The 17,837-nt window shown below is 36.5% G+C and overlaps 1 protein-coding gene across 2 annotated transcripts in view; it reads left to right on the forward strand.

Moving 5' to 3' along the window:
* TNKS (tankyrase, TRF1-interacting ankyrin-related ADP-ribose polymerase) overlaps positions 1–17,837 on the forward strand; it is a 220,893-nt gene that overhangs the window by 150,788 nt on the left and 52,268 nt on the right. For both annotated transcript variants that reach the window (XM_011942810.1, XM_011942811.1), the window contains exons 12-14: positions 6,618–6,789; positions 13,072–13,151; positions 17,618–17,763. In XM_011942810.1, coding sequence (XP_011798200.1) covers positions 6,618–6,789; positions 13,072–13,151; positions 17,618–17,763 — 398 coding nt within the window. The remainder of the gene's footprint in view (positions 1–6,617; positions 6,790–13,071; positions 13,152–17,617; positions 17,764–17,837) is intronic.

Here is a 17,837-nt window from a genome sequence, read left to right on the forward strand (position 1 = left end):
GTGTTTGTAAAAAACTACCTGTAAGAAACTCATTTAGCTATTGTTGGGCTCCCATTTTTGCTTGTATAGTATTTCTTTCTGAGGAAATCATGGTTTCTGTATGATTTTCAGGCAACTCATGGTTTCCATCTGATTCTAGAAGCACCTTCTGAACAAGCAGCAGTAGTTTTGAATTAGGATTCAGCCATCTTCCACTGCTTTTGCCACCCTGCTGCCTTCCCCTACTCCTCATAAGTCAATTTCTCAGGCAAGGCAGAAGAATTTGGGATGAAGACCTAATTACCATTAAGTAATTTGTCTTACTTTGACAGAACTTAGTAATATTTTTATAAATCAAAACATTCTTTTGCCCAAAGCCTGGTAATACATACAAACTTCAGGTTTGCTGTTAAACTAAATGTATGCCATACATAACCTAGACAAGCATGCTTTTGAGTTTAGAATCCTCCACTTTCTAGTTTTGTGGCCTTGGACTAAATTTCCCTGAGTCTCAATTGACTAATCAGTGATATGTGAAGCAACCTCCCTACAGGTTTGTTTTTTTTTTAATCAAATGAGCGTATGTATATAAATATGTAGTATAGTGCTTAACACACAGATAATGTTTTGGTTATTTGTGAATATGAGCATTTTTTTCCACATTTGTCTTTTCAAACATGTATGTACTGTGTATTTCCCTTTAATTATCTAAATTTTGTAAGACACATATCTAATCCCTTCATAATTGGATTTGATCCACTAATTCAATAAATACTGGCATGCAAAATAATCAAGACTATACTAGACACTGTGGGAAAAACCAGTTTGAAAGTTAACGCAGTTACCAAACTTGACTTCAGTCCCGAATCAATTTAGCAGCATTAGTAATGAAGAAGGAAGAGAAAGATAAAAGCCACTTAGGAAGGAATAATTGTATTACCTGGAAATGAATTGGGTGTTAGAGTGGACTTGGAAATGGTGGTGCAATTAATGGAAGTAAGAAAGCTACAGAGAAACACTGGTTTCCTATGCCTTGATAATGATTTTCTACTTGAAGTTGATATTATAGATATTATAGAAAGACATTTAATAAAACCAGCAGTTGGAAAGACAACATTAGAGTATAAAAGAGTTTAAGATTAGAAAGATCTACTGATAATTGACATAGTGATTCTATATTTTGGGAGTGAGTAGGGTCCCTGGTAGAGAAAGCATGGAAAGAAGAGAGTTAAGGAAAGATCCTTTGAGGATTGCCCATGTTTATGGAGCAGTGGTGGGAAGAGAAAGCTGGAAGTTCTATCACACTGTCTATGGAATACAGGGGGAGTATGAAGAAGGAGCAGGTGACCAGTGCCATAGAGAGAAATCAAGGCAGACTGGGGCATTTATTTAGACAGTTTTTATATGAGGGCTTTGGTAGCTTTTGAAGGAGAAATTCTAGGGAGACAGAAGTAGAGAGGTATATATATCAGTTAGGGTCTTGGCAATAAACTGCACACTTAAAGTGGGTAATTTGATGAAAGTTTAATAAAGGAATTATATACAAACATGTGGGCAAGGTTCAAGGAAAGCAGCAAGGCATGAGGTTGTACTAGCAGCAAAGGGGGAGGTATGATCATCTCTGGTCTGAAGGGACAAGGGAAAGGAGAGGTTCTTGGCACTGGAAGATGGTAGCTATATGGAAAAGGCCACCTGGCAGCACCTGTAGCCTTTGATCATAGGATGTGTATCTAATCTTACTCTTCATTGCCCTGCTGTCCTCTATCTCCTCCCAGTGCCCCCCATCTCCTCCCAGTGCTCCCCATCTCCTCCCAGTGCCCATGGCCAAATTCATCAAAACAGTGAAGACCAAAAGAGTCTGTTGATGTGGTTCATAGAAGTGATTTTCTCAGGACCCAGAGCAAGGTGGAGGATGGCTGTGGATCTAGAGGGGGAAGGGGGCAATATTCAGCAAAACATTAGAAAACAAATTGCTAGTAAGGAAAGGAGAGTTATAAGAACATTTGAGCATTAACCAATTCATCTGAAAAAATCCTCATTTACTAGGAGTAAACTTTTGTACCTTAAAAAAAATCAATAATTTATTATCCTCTGCTTTTTGGGAGTACTATAGAGTCTAAATAGGAAAGACATGAAGATTTGATCCTTCATGTAGCAATTTTTTCTTTATTATGGTCAGTCTGCTCTAGCATTCTGCATTCTATCACCAGTGAATTGTCTGCTCTCATTATTAGCAACACTTATGCCCCAACTGCATCTGGTATTCGAGAAGTTTAATTCATAAATGGATTTTTTCATATATAAAGCAGAGCTATTTTGTCATTATGTGTATCTATTAAATACGTGAAACATGAAGGAATTTTTTGACAGTTCATGTTCTTGTGTGTTAATTTGACAGATTTATTTACATTGTGTTTAAGAAGATATTGTGACATAATAATTGACATTTAATAGGCCTATTTCTCACATTTAGAAGCAATCACGAGTCTTTGTTCACTTGGGGAAATGTGTCAGCCCATTATAAGAGTTTTATTAATGCTTTTCTAGAGGTAGATTGATAAGTAGATTATTAGCCCAAAGATGTTAAAGTACTTTTAAAGATACTATAGATCTTAAGTATCTTTTACAGTGCAAATAATATCTGAGGTTTCATCATACCAAAATAAAGTCCAAAGGGGCAAGTATCCCAGAGACATTTTAGTTCTCAGTAACAAACCAATTCAATCTAGATTAAACACAAATGGAAATCTATTTTATACTAATGTAAATGTATATTAATATAAATATGTTTATTACTTCTGTGAGAAACTCATATGGTTATCTCCCAGAAATAATATGTAAGAATTGTAGCTGAGATTCACAAAAGACCAGAACAAGGAATTTAGAAACTGTTAGGTACTTTGGCTGCCATTCTCTATGCCTCTCCCTCCCTGTTTCTCCCTGTTTCTCCCTCTTTCCCCACTTCTGGGTCTCTGTCGCTCCCTCTCTCTCTCTCTCTTTCTCTGAGGTTGCATGGTTTCTTTTCTCTGCCAGTGTTTGTTCATCTGCTTCATTCTTCTTTCTGCAGACTGGATTTTTCTGTATTATTTCTCTGTGGCCTAAATGTGGTCTTTTACAACCCATACTTTATGGGTCCTTGGCTTAGAAGTATACCACCTGCAGCTGATAGGGTCTGTCCCGTCTCGGGGATGAAAAAGGGATAATTATGAATAAGACTCACTGTTGAGTACAGGCATTCATTGGATTGGCACCCTCTAGTCTAATCAGTTTTGCTCAGTTTCTTATTTCTTAAGGCATGTGAGCAAGATGAGTACCCCTTGAAACAAACAAAGATAATCTATGGTATTATAATATATATATATGTAAATCTTTTCGGGGAATTTGATTGTTTCTTTTAAATTTCCACACGAATGTTTACAAATAGTACACCCAAGTTCAGCTAGCAAATCGAAATCTAGTTCCATACTCTGTAGTGAGTTCACAACACATTAAAGGATTAAAAAACATTTCAAGTAAAATACTGATTACTATGTCAGTATTCTATTTAACAATTAAAATTGTGTTTTGTCTCTTTCATTCCTCACAGGAAGTGCTTTAACTATGCATACCACCAATGATAAAGATGAATACTTGTAAAACACCTGTAGAAACATTAGGATCAATTTAAATTATATTTTGATTACAGATAAAGCAAATTCATTTTCAATATTAAGCAATTCTATAAACACTGGCATTTACCCTTCTTCCTCAATTTCCAGCAAAAGAGGAATGCATTTTGGTTAGATAGAGAACATTTTAGTAGTTCCTAATGTTTGTTCAATATACAGAACAGTATGTCAGAAGTAGTATTTTTTATCACCAGTATTTATTAATTTGTTGCTCTTGTGAGTCATTCACTTACCAACCATTTTCAAATATCTGTTTATACAAGGCATGGTACTTACTGCTAGGAGGATATATAAAGTTTGAATTTGATCAATATCCTTCTCTTAAGGAACTTAAAATCTAATAATTGTCTAACACAGTCTATTTGACTACTATATGAACTGGAAAGTATTATATATAGTAAGAGAAGTATAGATCGATTTGTATTCAGAGGAATAAACAGTTATTTCTATTGGTGGTGGCAGCCTGGGGAAGATTGGAGAAATTTCATGAAGAAAATAGAATTTCAGCTAGGAATGTTCAGGAATTAAATATATAAATATATATAGACAAAATACAAACAATACATTTTCAGTAAGGACTGAAAATCGGGGAAGTAAAGGGGTTTGTTTATTAAACAGTCAGAAGTCATGATTAGTTAGTCCAAAAGCTACAGAAAATGGAAACAATGAAAAGCAAGATCTTCGTATTCTCAGTTGGAGAGTTTGGACTTGGTTCTCATAGTACTTGGAGAACCTGTCATTTGTTCTTCTATCACAGATATATTAATCCTGTTAATTTTTTTAATTGTTCACTTTTACTTTCAATGTGTCATGGTTTGGGGAAAAAAATGCAATGTCACTCTAGCTAAAGAATACAGACTGTTTTCAACTCTCAGCTTACTTGAAATTGCTTTTACGTTGAGACAAACACATGTTCACAGTTAAAGGTGTAAGTACAGATGTCACAGAACAGTTTGTGATTAATTACCAAATGAGTGATGTAGACAATGGTAGCTTTAAGTTTGGGAGAAGTGACCTCAGGATTAGCTGTTTGAGACTAGGCTGTTTACACTGAGTAGAATATTGAAGGATTCCCCTCAGCCATTTTCTTGTGGTCTGCTTGCTGGTTTCCAGAACTGTTGTGGCATTTTTTGAATCATAATTTCATGTCCTAAATATTTTGGGCCAAATGTCATTGTGATTTTATATAGCTTTACTCAGTTATTCATCTTCTGGAAAGTCATTTTTGCTACTCAGATAGAAATAAAAATACATACACTAAGGTTGCAGTCTCTAGATACAAGAAAAAGTGGGAATATGTTTTGCCTCCAGAACTGCCAGACATCTGTTATTCTGACTCCTGAATGGATAGGTCAAGCCAGTCTTAAGCATTTAATTACCACAGTTGAGGTGTAACATTAAATGTAGCAGTCTCTTTATTTGAGACAGTTTCTGTAACCTGGTGAAAATAATCACTTTAGTGCTGAATGTTAAGTATTTTTGGTGACATCAAATCATGTTCCCATGCTTTAACAAGTTGGATTGGGAGTTCGTTCCCATTACTATAATAGAATAACTTAGTATGTTTCTTACCCAGTTTCCAGAAAAATGTTGATGGTTTGAATGTTCACAATTTTAGGTTTTTCTTCTGTGCTGAAGAAGTAACAAAGAAATCAAACTCAAGTTAGTTTGGCAGCTTGTGTTTTCCACTGATAAATGCTAATTGCTGTGCTTTTTTGTTGCTATGTATCAGCAGTCACTTTTCTTCTGGCAAATGTGATAGAGTTAAATATATTAGTATTTCATGGGAGTTTTGTGAAAAACCATCAACAATTTATATGAACGCTTTCCTGAGTAAGTGCAACAGCCTTACTGGTAATGATGAAAGATGCGACAGGGAGACCAGTTGTCTAATATCCTTTCTTTTCTTAATCTTGTATTTGGTGGTTGTACACAAACACTTTAAATAATCAATCAGCATATAATTGAGAATTTACTGTGTACCTTTAGCAGGAGCTTTCTAGAGGACCCGGAAAGTCTGTCTGTAACATGCACTCATATTCTCAATAACCTTAGTTTAACTCAAACAAAAACTACCCCAGTATTAAATTTTATAAGACAGTTAAGTGCTAAATTGACATAGATGTACAGAAAGGGAGTAATCAAAGTCTTCAAGAAATCAAGGAAGACTTCTTGGAGATGAGGAGACTTACACTGGATCTCAGAAGCCAGAAAGGCAGAAAGAAGGGTTTCTCTGAAAAGAGCAGCAAGCACAATGAACATGGACTTTGGTCTGACTGGAGTAGAGGGTGCTGATTAGGGTCTGCTGGAAGGTAAGATGAGTCAGATTTGACCAGGTTAAGAGCATGATCCCAGTGTTTCACATTGTCTTAAGCAGCCTCACAACTAGCTCAATGATTCTTCTTCCTGTGTGTAACTCTTCAAAGCTTTAAAAAGGAGCGTTTGAATCCTCAAATCATTTATTTGGTTAAATGTGCTTGTAATTCAGTTAAGATAGTATAATTAGCTTTATTACCTAAATTAGAAAAGAAATACAGTCAACTACTTTGAGAGTCTTCGCTTACATATTCTGTTGTCTTTATATTCTGGGGAAAAGTTTGGTAAAATCCATTCATTCAGAAGAATTTGGTGAGCGTCTTCATTGTGGCAAGCAGTCAGTACCAGACCAGAGTTGCTCCCTCCATCGACCTTACAGTCTAGTAGTCGAAGGGAGTAGCAGGAAATGGGAAAGAGTCAGGGAAGTGGCGATTCGGGGAAGAGACAGTGTGTTGTAATTTTCAGTAAGGTGATCAGGGAAGGGCAACTAAAACGAAGACAGCTCTTCAGAATCAGCGAGCAAAAGTTAATAATATCTCTGAGACTTTTTAAAAGCTTTGGAAGTTGATTGTTTTCATAAGAATGTGTTTCTAAGATGTAAAAGGAAACAAAACTAGATGCTCAATTCCATGTGCCCACCCAATGGTTTTTCAGATGAATGCACTGGACACCCTTGGTCAGACTGCCTTGCATAGAGCCGCCCTAGCAGGCCACCTGCAGACCTGCCGCCTTCTGCTGAGTTACGGCTCTGACCCCTCCATCATCTCCTTACAAGGCTTCACGGCAGCACAGATGGGCAATGAAGCAGTGCAGCAGATTCTCAGTGGTGAGTTAAAATAGACCAACAGGGCTTTTTATGTTTTCTCTTCCATTCCTGCTGAAATACACAGACAAACTTTGCAGCATTTACTTTGCCTGAAATTTTTCTCATGCCTTTTCTTGCAATTTAGCCTGTGGCCTTCCCCATCTCCCTTTATAGGTAGGGTAAGGTAGGTGTCATTGTAAGGAAGCAAATACAGCTTTTAATTTTTTTAGGTTTAAATTGAAAACCTGACTCATGAGTGTTCTGATCAAAGGTGACTTAAAACTCATATAAACAGTGTGGAATTATGGTAGCTATAAAATCTGTCAAATAGAGAAAATTATAAATCATTCATATGGTAATGACATTTAATTAATTGTTCTTACCTGTGTAATGTTCTGACATACTTTTAAAATTCTTCATGATACTATTATAAAATTATCTTTTCTTTTTCTGGCCTTAATATAATTATAGGCCTGGCGTGGCGGCTCACGCCTGTAATCCCAGCACTTTGGGAGGCTGAGGCAGGCAGATCACGAGGTCAGGAGATCAAGACCATCCTGGCCAACATGACGAAACCCTGTATCTACTAAATAGATAGAAAAATTAGCTGGGCGTGGTGGTGCATGCTTGTAGCCCCAGCTATTTGGGAGGCTGAGGTAGGAGAATCGCTTGAACCCAGGAGGCGGAGGTTGCATTGAGCTGAGATCATGCCACTGCGCTCCAACCAGGGTGACAGAGCAAGACTCTGTCTCAAAAAATAAATAAATACATACATAAATAATAAAAATATATATATATAAAATCTTGCTGAATGTTTCAGTGTCTGCCTGGTATGGTGTTAGATATTTTAAACATAAACTGATAAGAAAATAGATATTGGCTTCCTAAGTCCCAAAACTAGAGGAAGTAACGCAGTCTACCTACTGACAAAATGATAAACTAGAATCAAAAGAAATTTAGTGTAATTAACCTCTTTCCTAACCTTTTAATTTTGTCTGTGAATTATATCTGCTGTGGAATGAAATGACAAACCAGAAGAGTAAAATGTAGAAGGCTGTAGACTAGGAGTCAGAAGTTCTGGTTACTTTTTTCTACCTACAGTCTAGTAGTTCTTAACTCTATCAGGTGCAGTGCCCGCTTTTTATAAAGAATGTCTTATGACATCTTCTTTAATATTCACAAGTGAAATTCATAGATAGTATGACCTAACTGTATAGGGAGCTTTCCAAAAATCTATATAAATGCCCTAACTAGGCTGGGCACGGTGGCTCACATCTGTTATCCCCGCACTTTGGGAGGATGAGGCAAGTGGATCACGAGGTCAGGAGTTCGAGACCAGCTTGGCCAACATGGTGAAACCCCCATCTCTACTAAAAGTAAAAAAATTAGCCAGTTGTGGTGGTACATGCCTGTAATCCCAGCTACTCGGGAGCCTGAGGCAGGAGAATCGTTGGAACCCGGGAGGCGGAGGTTGCAGTGAGCCAAGATCGTGCCACTGCGCTCCAGCCAGCCTGGGTGACAGAGCGAGACTCCATCTCAAAAAAAAAAAAGCCCTAACTATAATATAAAGGGAAAATTACAATAAGTTACAATAAAATAATTTGTAATTCTTATGTAAATAGATTGGACATGACTGTATTAGAAGACAAAACATGACCCCACAAATTTCTACAGGCCAGTCAGTTTACTGGGCGAGGTGGCGGGCTCCTGTAGTCCCATCTACTCGCGAGGCTAAGGCAGGAGAATGGCGTGAACCTGGGAGGCGGAGCTTGCAGTGAGCTGAGATCGCCCCACTGCACTCCAGCCTGGGCGACAGAGCGAGACTCCGTCTCAAAAAAAAAAAAAAAAAAGAAAGAAATACAGCCCAGTCGAGAATCACTGCTATATGATGCAACAGGGACCCTTCCAGAGCTTGTAGAGATCGCAATATGTGTATGTTGTTATAGGTAGAGCAGAGCTAAATAGCATAATAAAACTAATTGTACAACATTGTGAAAACTATTGATGAGGATTTATTTTCCTCATGCTAGGTCATTCGTAGATAGGGATCATTCTACCTCCGCTTTAATGGTGATCTTTAGACGGGAAGATTTAGAAGGAAATCTGTCTAGCGTGTCTTCACTATCAAAATAAGATCCAGCTGAACCAATGAAATTTCGTGTTATAAATAAGATCCAGCTAAACCAATGAAATTTCCTGTTATAAATTTCAAGTTTGAACTCAGAAAAAAAAAGACTTTGACTTCCTGTTTCTATAGAGTGATAGAACATTTGCTTAAAGAAGATACTACTCCTTGCCTGGGAAATATTTCTTCCCTCTCAGTAAATTCTAGTAATTTCTAAAAGTTGTTTATTTTGTTAAAATTTCTAAATTTTCTTATTTTACTGAGAATCATTTAGTACCGAATTTTAGTTTCTGTATGTTTTAACCATAAATCAGGCAAACACATAGCTTTGCAGCAAATTATGTGCATAGTTTTTAGAGATAATTAACAAAATGGAGAAGAAAGTATTGAATAAATCAAGCATATTAGATCCATGTAATGCTTTTAAAATGTCTTCTAACTGAATGCAGTTAAAATATATGAGTTCTGGCAAAAGATAAAACTAAATACTGAATACAAATGAAATATTTTTCTTCGATTATTTTGATAAATCTTTAAAATTGATTTTTGAAATAAGACATTATATAGGTAATTAAATGCTTAATTTGGAGCATGCAGAACTTTTTAGTTTAATTCTTTATTGAGCTGGAAAGCTAATACAAATAAAAAATACAATAAAAATATAGGAAAATTTTGCCATCCAAAAGGTTATTTATTTTTTTGTAATGGGAATTGTTTCTTATTTGAAATAGGATATAAGTTTTTAAACTAATATTTTTACCAGGAATTTGTATGTCTCCATAGACTATGGACCATGCATTAGCTGAACTTTTTAGTTATCATTTAGTAATCCAATATCAGGTTATATCTATAATGACTTCTGAAAGAATGTATTAATATCAGTCAAATATGATGTATAGTAATTTGTTCTGGATAATATTTTATAAGATTCACTTAAATACACTTGTTAATACCGGATTTGAGATCTACTTTAGAAACCTGCACTTTCAACTCCCAAGTCTGTAATTGCCAGAAGTTTACATTAATAAACTTTTCATTATAAACTGCTGGCAGTATTTATGTCAAAACTAACATCAATGTAAAGAAAACAAGATAAGCAGCTTTTTATGAATTAGCACTTTAAAACATTATTTCAAAATATTTGATTTCTTTCTCTAGACCTGCTTTTTCCAATATGGTAGCCACTAGCTACATCTGGCTACATTTAAACTAATTAAAATTAAATAAAATGGAAAATCCTTCCATTAGTTACACTAGCCACATTTCAGGTATTCAGTAGTCACACATGGTTAATGGCTACCCTAATAGCACAGATAACACTATTTGTAGCACCACAGACAGTTCTTTTGGTCATTTAAGTTCGATCTTGACCTGAATTCTTGTGATTGTATAACCCAGTGTGGGAAAAGCATTACTTTCATCTACACAGCTGAAGATTAGGCTTATGATAGCTAAATTAAACACTGAAACACCATTTACAGTGGCACATTGAAATAAGCCACTAAGACCTGTTGCCAGTCCACTAGTCTCATACTGACCAAACTACCAGTCTATAAAAGATGTTTTTAAAAATAGGCTGCCTTCTAGCACTTCCAACCTTTTAAAAACTCTAATGAGTCAGAATAAGATTGGAGACAAAATAAGAAGCCCATCTTTAATCTTTGATTCTAGGTGACTATGATTTCATGTTCTACAGGCTGAGCATGGTGGCTCACTCCTATAATCACACTTTGTGAGGCTAAGGTGGGAGGATTGCTTGAACTCAGGAGTTCAAGACCAGCTTGGGCAACATGGTGAAACCCTGTCTCTACAAAAAAAACTTTTTAAAAATTAGCCGGGTATGGTGGTGCATGCCTGTGGTCCCAACTACTCAGGAGGCTAAGACAGGAGGATTGCTTGAGCCCAGGATTTCAAGACCAGCCAGGGCAATAGACCCCGTCTCTAAAAAAAGAAAGAACTAAACAAATACATAAATAAATGTCATATATACAAACCCAGCATACTTATAAAGAATTTTACTAATATAGTACTTTGCATACCAGCTACTCTTTCACTCATGTTCCTTTTTTAATTTCATTTTTTATATCTTTTTTAATTGTGCATCACTTTGTACAAAGTTCCTGGGCTGTATATAAGTCATTTCATCTAATAACATTTTTCGCATTAGTTCTAAAAATAGGTCTATCCTAGGCCTATTCAAGGTTTATAATAGGTGCAGGTCTTTAAAGTCTATATAGTTATTAACTGATATTTTAAACATCTTTACTTTATCCTCTTTAACCAGGACTAATAATTCTTTTCTCGTAGTTCCAGAAGCATTCTTATATTTGCTTAAGACTTTTTGCTTGATTGGAAAATTATACTCTTTAGTAGACAGTCTGCATCAAGATATGTGTTCCAATTTCAAATAATTCTTAGATTTCAAAAATTTAGCTGTATTAAATGTATCCTTAAAGTGCTATCATCTAAAAATACTGTTATAACTCTATATACATAAAATAATTGTCTCTTTATTTTGTTGAAATGATAAACTAAAAATATTACCTGTAGATATTGAAAGGACATATCAGTGAATTTTGTCAATTCCAGAATCACTGTCATAGAGACATAATATACACACAGCATGTTGCCTATCAATGCAGTAGTGTATGTGCACACTTATAATGGAGACTAATGAGACATGAAAGAGCAGAATAAGAGCAGCCAAAAAAAGAGCTGATTTGACAGACACATTGACCCCAGTACATAGTGGAAATCAGTCCAACAAATGCTTTCAGAATGTTCTCTGTGTGAAAAGGAATATAAAGATGAGCGAGATTTGGTTCCTTTCCTCAACAGTTCCGTAAACTAAAATGTAGTATCACTCTTTAAAATAATTCAAAGATGTACTTCGTTATGTGAAACACTGTCTTTTTCCCTCCCTTAACCTCAGCATTCTACCTGCTATTATGATCAAATAAGTAGTTTATCTTTTACTGAAGAATTGTCATAACTTATTCTGTGAAAGCCACTCTCTCCTGAAATGTAAAACCTCTTCATAGCATCACTTGATCTTCCCACTTGGACACTGGGCTCAAAAAAGATGTCTCTGACCATAAGGTAATGCAGTCTTCGATCTGAAAGGTTTTCAGCACTCACTTGCTAAGGGCAAAAACTGAGCTGTTACATGATTTGTCCGAAGTTGTAGATTGTAGAGCCCAGTCTAAAATGTAGGCCTCCTGGAGCGCCATCCTTTTGTGTTACATCTGTGCGCTCATTCTGAAAGCCACACTTCATATACATAAACATACTTTTGGTTGACATAGTATAAATTGTTTTCTTTAAAAACTTATTTTATTTGGGTCAATGTGAAATGAATTTTCAGTTTATTTATATTGGATTAATCGAAATAATAACTCATTTGTTAGCCTCTAGACCTAACAGCCCAATTTAATTATATTCTATTTAGCATTGCTGTCATACCTCCAATTATACAAACATTGAAAGTTGCATTTTCCTAAAGCCATTCAATAAATGTAAATTAAACAAATGTCTGTATTTAGTAGCCCTTTTCTGCTCACTGATTATACTTGATGATTCTGACTCCAAGATGATTCTGACTTCAAGAGTAGTACATTGAGACTAAAAGAAAAATCAAGGCTGGGTGCAGTGGCTCACATCTGTAATCCCAGCACTTTGGGAGGCTGAAGCAGGAGGATCACTTGAGCCCAGGAGTTTGTGACCAGCCTGGGCAACACGGTGAAACCCCATCTTTACAAAAAATACAAAAATTAGCTGGGCATGGTGGTGTACACCTGTGGTCTCAGCTATTCGGGGGCTGAGGTGGGGAGGATTGGTTGAGCCTGGAAGGTTGAGGCTACAGTGAACTGTGATCACGCCACTGCACTGCAGCCTTTGTGACAGAGCAACTGTCTCAAAAAATAAATACATACATATGTACATACATAGAAAAATTAAACATTAAGTACTGAAAGTTGTGTGGCTTCCCTAGGTTTATATAACAAATTTATGGCAAAGTTTTGCTACAACATTTAGTAAAACCAAACTAAATAATTTTTCCTCCTGAACTACTTTGTGATCCCTCAAGAACCATTTTTGTTTCCAAAATGAATGCAGTTGGAATATATGAGTTTGGATATATATATATATATGTGAGTTCTTTCCTTCCTTTTATGCAGAGAGTACACCTATACGTACTTCTGATGTTGACTATCGACTCTTGGAGGCATCTAAAGCTGGAGACTTGGAAACTGTGAAGGTAAGTCAGTGCCCTTAATATCTGGGATAGCACTGTTGAACTTTGCTGACCAATTCATTTGTAAGCTTCTAAGTGTATCTACTGAAATACAAACAGTAAAAGGATGAACAGAGTCATGGGCAGGAAAAATCTGTACTACTACTAAGGAATTCCCAGGATGTGCCTTATATTTATGAAACCATTTATATGTATGTGTGTGTGTGTATATATATAGTTAGATAGACAGATGGATATATACATACACACACATACATGGTTTTTAGTAATTTTTCTTCAGGTTACATGAAAGCTCTTTTAATTTCACTTACATTAATTAAAGTGTTACTATTTTTGGCCGCATTCACAAAATAAATAAACTAGATCGAGCCCAGACATTAGCAGGATGACATTTGAAGCAATATTTCTTGATCTTTTCTCGGAGATTCACACATTTATTCTAGGAAAGCATTCCTGTGATCCCTCAACATTGGAATGGTTCATATGCAGAAGATCGATTTTTCCCTGCGTAGCTCTACTTGCTTAGAAAATTTTATCAGTCTGGGCTGGGCGCGGTGGCTCAAGCCTGTAATCACAGCACTTTGGGAGGCCGAGACGGGTGGATCACGAGGTCAGGAGATCGAGACCATCCTGGCTAACACGGTGAAACCCCGTCTCTACTAAAAAATACAAAAAAACTAGCCGGGCGAGGTGGCGGGTGCCTGTAGTCCCAGCTACTCAGGAGGCTGAGGCAGGAGAATGGCGTGAACCTGGGGAGGTGGAGCTTTCAGTGAGCTGAGATCCGGCCACTGCGCTCCAGCCTGGGCGACAGAGCAAGACTCCGTGTCAAAAAAAAAAAAAAAAAAAAATTTTATCAGTCTGTATTTGTGGTATAGAAAACAATGGTTGTGGTTTTATTTTTTTTCAAATAGAGTCATATTCTAATACTGAGTATGCTTTTTTAAAACACGCATTTCCCATCTATAATCATTCACTTAGGGATGAAGTTAGCAAAAGTTTTTTTGTTTGGAGGTTGTTCTTTTGGGGTTTGTTTTTTGTTGTTTTTTAAGAGATAGGGTCTTGCTGTATTGCCCAGGCAGGCCTCAAACTCCTGGTGCTCAAGCAATCTTCTTGCCTTACCCTGCCTGCTATCCATGTAGCTGAGACTACAGGCATGCGCCACTGCACCCAACTTTGCCTTTATTTTTATAGAAAAGTTAATAGTGAATTTGCTATTGACAGTCATAGTACTTTTTATGATGTACTGTCAACTTTGTCACCTCTTCTTAAGCAAACTTTGTTTTTGCGATTTTTAGCAAACTAATTTTAGCCTTCTTGATAACATATACTGGTTGAAAGTGACGGTAAACACATTCTGAGGTCTGTTGCCTAGTAATTTTATTTTTGTTTTAATATGTGGGCACTTCCAGGATCACTTCCAACTTAAAATAGTATCTAAGTTATTTAAAGAATAATAGTAAATTTTAGTTGTGATAGCCACTAGGGAGAAATTTTTATGTTGTCTTAAGTCTAAAACTATATATTTTTTCTTAAAAATACTTCACTTGAAATGTATTCTAATAAAAGAAAATTCTTAAAGATGAAACAATTAGGCTTCCTTTCAGAACATGATCATCTCAGTGCCAGAATTGCTATATATGCTTATTATAATTAATACATACTTTATTTTTAAAGTGCACAGTTTTAAATTCCATGTGTTTTGTACATGATAGGCAGATATATACTACAGCTTTTAGGTTTCTTAAACAATCCATTCACAGTGAAGGCCAAATTTATTTTGATTTGTGGAATGGAAGTAGCAAAAGAAAACAAAGCAGCACAAATTGAGTGAGAATTAGGCCTGGTAAATTTCTTCTCCAAGAGACTTTAGAAAGTATTAGAATTGAGGTATTAGAAGAAAAGGCTGCCTGCTGAATAAAGCATTTGAAATTATGAAAAGTAGGTAGGAAGGATATAAAAGTACTTTGGCATTCGAAAGAAAACAAACAGAATAAAGAATTTCTAAATCTTAAAGATCAAATATTTGATAAGCAGAATGGGCATCTATTTCTGTAGCCTCACAAACTGAGTTGTGTTTCATTCCCTGCTTATTCCTATTTTGTCAGTATTCTCTCTGCTACAATAATAATAGAGTTAATTTAGAATGTGAGAACCAGTGGGGGAAAGCAGCATTAGGAAGAAGCTTCAATCATGTCAGACTCCATAGAGGGTGTCTACTATCAATTTTTGCATCTTTTCTTTTTGATTTATGTATTAATTTATTCATTTTTATTTAATTTGTCAATTGTGCTATTTATATATTAATATAGCCATAGACTCATTTGTCATGAAAAGATATTTGACCTGGCCAGACGACAATGGCTCTTCAGATTTTAGAGGCTGGTGCATTTCTGTATAGAGTTGATGAGATTGTGAACTTGCCCTTACCACCCAGACTCCTTCCTGTCGTGTGAAAATTACACCACTTTAAAAGAGCTTGTTTTTATCCTACCTGTGTGAAAGCTTCTTGTCTTAGTCTATTTGTGCTGCTATATAAAAAAAAAATACCATAGACTGGGCAATTTCTAAGCAATAGAAATTTATTTCTCTCAGTTCTGGAGGCTAGGAACGGGTACTGGTTCCAGATCCAGGTACTGGTAGGCTTAGTGTCTGGTGGGGACCCTGTCTGTCTGCCTTCAAGATGGTCTCTTGTTGCTGCCTCTTCTGGAGGGGGCAAATGCTGTATCCTCACTTGGCAGAAGGCGGAAGAACAAAACGGCCAAATGCTGTGTGAAGCCTCTTTTAGAAAGGCCTTAAGCCCACATTCAGGAGGGAAGAGCCTGCACGACCCAGTCACCTGCTTAACTCCATTGCATTGGAGTTTAAGTTTCAACATGAATTCCAGAAGGACACAAACATTCAACCCGTAGCACTCCTACGTACTCTATCAGTAGAAATCTTTCAGGTTCCTAATTTCTATGTAATAATAGCTTATTACAGTGGCGGAAGTGGCAGCAAAATTGTGAATGCCTGAAAATCCCCAAAGACCCTGCAATCATCCTTTATAGCCTAGAGCATGCATGCTATTGTCTGCTCTTCATTTGCTTTTTCTAATTTTCATTGCCTTTCTTCTGATCATTTCCCTCAAGTTGGATAATTGCGAAAGTAAGCAATGATACATGATGTAGCACAAAGGCCAGGAGGTTAAAAGTCAGTGAAGCACGGTTTGAGTCTTTATTCTACCCCTTACCAACTATTTGAAAAGGATGTCACTTAACCTTCATCCCTGATTTATTTATCTGTAAAGTTAATTTATAAATTAACCTCCATCCCTGGTTTGTTATCTATCAACTTGATAGATAATAATTTCCTCACTGAAAGAATATGATACTCTTTTTTTTTTTTTGAGATGGAGTCTCGCTCTGTCACCAGGCTGAAGTGCAGTAGCACGATTTCGGCTCACTGCAACCTCTGCCTCCCAGGTTCAAGTGATTCTCCTGCTTTAGCCTCCCGAGTAGCTGGGACTACAGGCGTGTGCCACCATGCCCAGCTAATTTTTGTAATTTTAGTACAGACGAGGTTTGACTATGTTGGCCAGGATGGTCTCGATCTCTTGACCTTGTGATCTGCCCGCCTTGGCCTCCCAAAGTGCTGGGATTGCAGGCATGAGCCATCACGCCCAGCTGATATTCTTTATAAACTGTAAATTATTATTCAGCTATTATCATTACTCACTTATTACCACCAGTGATATAGTCTTTCATTCCTTACATGGCATCCTGCTGCTTTGTAAACAAATTGAGCTTACAATTTAGATTGTGCTGAAATTGAAGCATTCAGAGAGAGATAAGGAGACACAGAAGAGATTTGGGGGACATCTCTGAAAGAGATGAAAGAGAGAGCCCAAAAGCTAGGGTATGATTAAAAAACCAGTTTAACTTGTAGATAAGCAAACATTGCCCCAAAAGTCAAGTAAAGACCTGTTGACTACATAGCTTTGCTATAGTCAATCAAAAGACCGAGGGTGAGGCCCAAGCAGAAAAATAATTTTTCCAGAGCCTTTTTGCTCACTTGACTCACATTAGAGAAGACAAGAGCTCTCTAGTTACATAGTCAACTGAGGTTGGTGTTAGCACAAGCAGGTGTGCCATGACAAACAGTATAGCATATCTCAGGGAGGAAAGACAAAGATAAAACAGTAAGGCAGTATTTGCATTGAAAATGCTTGCTTTATTGTGGGTTTTTCTACTTGATTCTGATTTTGGTCAGGAAATGTTGAAAAACATTAATTTGCTCTGTATATAATAAATATTTGTAGTCACTGTAAAGTGTAGTGCTGATTTCTAGACATTTGTATTGTTTAATCTTTGGAAATAAATATTCATTAGAAAATTATAATTTATCCAAGATGTTGCACTATTTTGGGGCAAAACCTGTGAATAAATAGTAATGTTTGTTTTGTGTTTGTCTCTGTGTGTGCACCACGAAAGCAACTTTGCAGCCCTCAAAATGTGAATTGTAGAGACTTAGAGGGCCGGCATTCCACGCCCTTACACTTCGCGGCAGGCTACAACCGCGTGTCTGTTGTAGAGTACCTGCTACACCACGGTGCCGATGTCCATGCCAAAGACAAGGGGTACGTGTTAGAAGTTAGCTGTTTGGGAGTCATTCTCTTCATGCTTAAAAAAATTTTAAATATTTTTGAAGTCT

Source organism: Colobus angolensis, unplaced genomic scaffold (assembly GCF_000951035.1).
Source record: "Colobus angolensis palliatus isolate OR3802 unplaced genomic scaffold, Cang.pa_1.0 Scaffold210, whole genome shotgun sequence".
NCBI classification, from domain to species: Eukaryota; Metazoa; Chordata; class Mammalia; order Primates; family Cercopithecidae; genus Colobus; species Colobus angolensis.